Below are 5,263 nucleotides of genomic sequence, written 5' to 3'. Positions count from 1 at the left end.
CTTCTGTACTGAATCTTTTTTCCACTGGAAAAAGGTCAGTTGCTGAGACGGAGAGAGGCATGCAAATATAAAAGCAACCAAAAGTGCTCGATGAAATGAGTGGGTGCATACAAGTCCACTGGTAGGCAGGTGGCCATTAGCAGCTGCTGGTCCTCTGCCTGGAAGTCTTCAGGAGTGAATGAGCAGTCAAAATTGCAGCTCCTCTTCTGGGCTGTGGAAGTAGCTTCCTCCAGGAGGGAAATTCTGGCCTGGTGATCATAGTGTAAGCTTTTCACTCCCTAGCTTTGATGCAGGGAATTGAACTTCCTGACGCAGGAGGTGCCGTCAATCCCATGACTTTATTGCTGCCTGTGTTGTACCTGTTGAGGGCAGGTGACACTTGTCCTCTTTGAGTGCTTCTAATCTGGCTTCTTCCCCAGCACTAAATCCACTTAAACTAGATATTTTTGTAAAGCTGTTTGAGATTTAATAGACTGCAAAGTTTTTTTTCACCTCATTGTGGAAGCACTGCAGTGAGACTGAGTGACACTTGCTAGTCTGAGAAAAGCAGACACTGAAAAGAACCCCGAACCACGTACGCTCATTTTCTTTCCGTTCTTTTGCTAAAGAAAGCTATGTTTTGGTTAGTCTGGTATTATTTCTGGCTACATCACAAGTCTTGCATTTAAATGGTCCAACTTAACTACATAAAAATAAATGCTTTCATGAATGACTCAGTACTTTTCTGTGTCTTCTACTTCAGCTCCCTACTTGTGTTCCTGGGAAGTCTGGGTTCTGAATTCTTAGTGGCTGACATTTTTAGGATGTCCAAGAGCATGCATTGCAGTGAAAATGGTTCATTTTCTGCGCGAATGCCCTGTGAATTGCTAACAGGCCTTTTGTCTGTCTCTCTTTGGGTTTATGGGTTCCGTCATATGGCAGCCATGTCCAAATCTGCTGTAAAAATCTCTTCTGACCTGCTGTCCAACCCGCTCTGTGAGCAAGATCCCAAATTCCTGGAGATGGTGATGGCCTTGGACACTGCTATGAAGAGAATGGATTCCTTCAACCAAGAGAAGGTGAGGACTAGTTTTCCTGGAGGACAGGCATGGAAAGGAGGGTAACATCTTGTGCTGTCAGTGTGTCTGTCTATCAAACCTGTCCCTGCCCCTTGCCTTCTCCCCCCCTCCCTATTTCAGGGGGATCCCCAGACTGACTGACTTTCCTCCAAGGCTTATCTCCCTCTCTTCAGATAATGAAGATGAATATGCTTCCCAGTAGGGCTATGGGTCCCCTGTTACCTGCACAGTGCACCCTGTCTCTGAGTTGCGTGTCATTAACTCATCCCCCCCCCCATGACAGCATGTTAGTCTGTAGCTAGTGAAGAGCTCAGTACAGTTGCCACTGAGCCAGAAGGCTGCTTGGGCTTATGGTACTATTGGAAACTTCCCTTCAGTCTGGGATCGCAGGAGCCTATGATGTATTTGGTGCCTCTGAAGGGGCTACTGCGAGTGCCTTGGTTATAGACCCTGTGTAGACCTGAGACCTAAATCAGGTGATTGCCTTCAATAACTTTTGGTTTGTAATAATCTCTTCTTCCATCAGGTGAACCAGATTCAGAAGACAGTCATAGAGCCCTTGAAAAAGTAAGTAGCGGCACGTTTTAGTACAGACAGCATCAGTGCAAACGTGTCAGGCAAGCCCGGGGTGTTAATTTGATAAACTTGCTTCCATTGGATTTCAGGCAAAAGTTGACTTTTAGTCCAGTTACATTTTAAAGTTTTGGGCATGTTTGGGTCTGAAAGTCCCTCTAACTTCGCAGAAGAATGAACATAATGTCACATCACACTTGGGCAGAAAATCGGGCCTGGGAACAGCCAGGAAGTCTCTTGGGACGTGTTTCAAATTCACTTGACTGCAGACCTGTATGTTCAGCAGACCCAGCATCAGGTTTTTTTGTATTGAGCTGAAGTCAGTGGGAAGTGATGTTCCTTTCAGAGACTCTGCCCCTGAGTGTACTAAGTGTGCACGTTGAAGCACAGGTTTGATTATGAATCAGTCTCTGCAAAGCCATTTGCTGTCTGTGTCCGTTGTCTCTGGAGTGGTAAAAGATGGGAGGCCAGCTGACAAGTCAACCAATCCTCGTGCCAAGTGGAAGGGAGAACTTGGCATCAAGGCTTTTCTGTGCTTAGATGGTGCTGGGGCGGGACCTGGGTCTCCCTGCAGCTCTTGGCTTCCCTGGGCCAGACTCCATGTCCCCTGAAAGCCTAGATCAAGCCCCCTTCTGCATGAGACCTGAGCAGACTCTGCATCTTTATCATTTTGCTTCCTTTACACGATGAATAGCACCTTCCCTGGAGTAGGATGACCATGTTCTTCTACCCTTTCACCCCTTCTGAATGTAGGAGGCCAGCTTATATTGCAGTGTCACTAGTCAATGAGATGATTTCTGTGGATCTGAAGGAGAACCCTTGTAGAGAGACTGCAGCATGCAGAAGGCTTACGTACCGAATTCTCCCAGGCCTCTGAGTCTCGCCAACCCCATCAGGAGTTCTGAGGGCATGTTGGAGGCTGTACCTCCAAACACTTAAGGAGAATTTAATTTACTGTAGCAAATGTGTTCAAATCCCTAGATTTGCTCTCAAGCAGAGCAAGAGTGAAAATAAAACAAAATGAGACTGATGAGACAGTAAGTGATGCAAATTGCTGAATAACAATTCCAGGTTTGCATTTGATATATGGGGGCTTTTAGTTTTGTTGCTTAATCCCAAGCATGAAAGGCAAATATAACACACCATGTTGTACATAGGGCTACTCGGTGGTCCCAGTGTGGGGCACCTGGTGACTCGTACTGCTTGGGTAGTCTGCAGAAAACCCTTGATAGTGGAAAGAAAACTGCCCCGTGCTGTGGAATGGTGCCTGATACATAGCTATGTTCACTTTTCTCTTCTAGTTTCCAAATTGGGGGTTGGTTCAGAAATGCTGAGGAGTCTTCAGGTCAACTTTTTTTTCCCTTTTCTGTGTTTGTACAGCACTGAGCACAGTGGGGTCCTGGTCCGGGCCTGGCATTTAGATGCATTGGGAATGCAAATAACTCATGTTACCGTGTGCATATAGCAAGAGCGATTTCTTGGTGCCCCCTCGTATTCTACTTGCATTTCAGGCTGTGCAGAATCAAGTCAAGATCCGTCATTATTGACTTGACTTGGCTCGGGAGAAATTCATGGTTCCCGTAGGAAGCAGTGCTGGTGATGCCCTTGTGCAATGACTCTTACACGCAGCACCACAGCTAAAGGGAGAGCATCATCTCACAAGATATGAAAGTTGGCTCCTGACTACTCGGCACAAAATTTCTTGCATAGGATTTGAACACTTTATACTCGGGTGTGCTGGCTACATAGGAGCTTCAGTGAACTGCTCTGCCTCCCTGAGAGTTGCCTTAGCTTCTGAATATGGCACATCACACAACCTGCTGTTTGTTAGTTGAGAGCTGTTGTGATGCTGCCTTGATTGGTTCATGCTTTGTCTCTAAAGCGGGTGCGTTGGTGTTGAGCAAAAGCAGTTCCACTCTCCTCTCTGCCGCCAATGTAGAAGTGTCCACATATGGCCTAGCACACTCTCAAAGAAGACAGTGTCTGATATGCAGTATAGAAATGGAAACTTTCCCTCTGTCCTTGTTGTGCTAGCCAAGAGCTCCCATAAACTCTGTAGAACGGAGTTAAAATGGAGCGCAAGCTGCCTGGAGGTTCGTCTTCTCATTTGCAGTTGGGTATTGCTTTCTCTGGTAGAGGCAGCTCTCCCCAGCCGCTCCCAAACTTGCCTTGACCTAGAAACAGGCTTGGATTCAACAGCTGTGCTGTATTACTACTTCACTGGTGGTCTTTTTATAGTTTATTAGCCAAGACAGAGATAAGTATAATCCAGGCAATTATCATTAGTGGTAATACATGGTAATCGGAGGCATATGTGCAATAAACTCCATTCTGTTGTCCAGTGATAGGAGGGTATCGAACACTTGGCCGAGAATAGCTGTCTTGGAAAAAGCAGCAGTGGTACCGGTTAGTTCTCGCTGGCTATAAGGGATTTGGGATTGTGCAGACTTTCCCTTTCAAGCACTGAGTTATTGCAGTTCCATCATGGGGAATGGGTCGCTAGAGTTTTTCTAATTGAGGCAAATTTAGCGAGGTAGAAGGTGAAAAGGTGAGGAAGGGTCTACACTTCGCATTGGGAGGTGCCTGAATGCAGCTTGCATCAGATCAGTTAAGCGGGTGCATGTTTTGGGGGGGGGGAGGGAGGGGCAGGAAATATGGAGGAGGGGAAAGAAACCAGCTGCTTTTTGCTTTACTCTGTAGCTTCCAGTTCCTTAGCTTGGCTGGGTTTCTCCGTCCCCTGGGGTGAGGTGTGTTGGCTGAATGTGGGGCTGGAGCGGAGCTGAGCTGAGTACAGTACTGTCGTCTTGGTGTTGCATCTTGTCTGTCCTAACTCGGAAGGAAGATTTTTATGCGATCCAGGAGGCTTGGCAGTGGGACTGTAATGCCTCTCATGTTTGGTGCTGGGGGTCAGATCTGACCCTTCTGTTAGACGAACCCTGCTGCAGACTCTGCCAGTCTGAACCTCCTTGCCGAGCAAGCGGTCAGGCTGCTTGTGGCCAGGTGAGGCCCTTCCCTGGGGGTCTAGGTACTATGGTTGTCTCGTTTGTGCTAAGATGGTGTCAGCAAGGGGACTGTTCCCCTGCGTGTCCAGAAGCACCTCTGCATATAGGTGCATATAGCAAATAACTGGAGGTGCCCAAGTGGCTTACAGCTCTGCCTCAGTGGAGCCCTGGCGTCTCCAGATGGGCTGGGCAGAGCGCCCCCCGTAGAGCAGGCGCGCCCGGGCCTTGGTTTGCTTGGCGTGTCGCACACACGCTGTGCAATCTCCTTTGTGTTTCCCCCATAACCACAAACAACCCTGCCGTTAATGCCCTACCACAATCTTGCACTTCCTCCTCTGACAACAAAAGCAACTAACCAGCCGTCGGGATCCCCAGGGGGTGCTGGGGACCGGAAACAGGAAAAGCCGCTTTCATGTCCTCACAGGCCTCTAACGAGGATTTCATATGCGAAGCTAGGCACACGGCTGCCTCCCCCTCCCCTGGCTTGGGGCTCTGAGCCTAATCCCCAGGATGCTCCGGCGTGTACTGCCGTCTTTCGAGTCACTTTTTGCTGCCGTCGGAAGGGTTGGTTTTAATTTCCCCTTCCTGGTGGGTGGATGGGCCGGTGACGGACGTGTGGGCATGGGCTGT

The 5,263-nt window shown here is 48.4% G+C and overlaps 1 protein-coding gene across 3 annotated transcripts in view; it reads left to right on the top strand.

Moving 5' to 3' along the window:
• The window catches only part of BIN3 (bridging integrator 3), a 53,076-nt gene that overhangs the window by 26,314 nt on the left and 21,499 nt on the right, over positions 1-5,263 (top strand). For all 3 annotated transcript variants that reach the window (XM_014522388.2, XM_006028914.3, XM_025210338.1), the window contains exons 5-6: positions 922-1,058; positions 1,585-1,627. In XM_014522388.2, coding sequence (XP_014377874.1) covers positions 922-1,058; positions 1,585-1,627 — 180 coding nt within the window. The remainder of the gene's footprint in view (positions 1-921; positions 1,059-1,584; positions 1,628-5,263) is intronic.

This window comes from Alligator sinensis, unplaced genomic scaffold (genome assembly GCF_000455745.1).
Source record: "Alligator sinensis unplaced genomic scaffold, ASM45574v1 scaffold722_1, whole genome shotgun sequence".
In the NCBI taxonomy this organism is placed as follows: Eukaryota; Metazoa; Chordata; order Crocodylia; family Alligatoridae; genus Alligator; species Alligator sinensis.
This window is presented reverse-complemented; position numbering and strand designations above follow the sequence as displayed.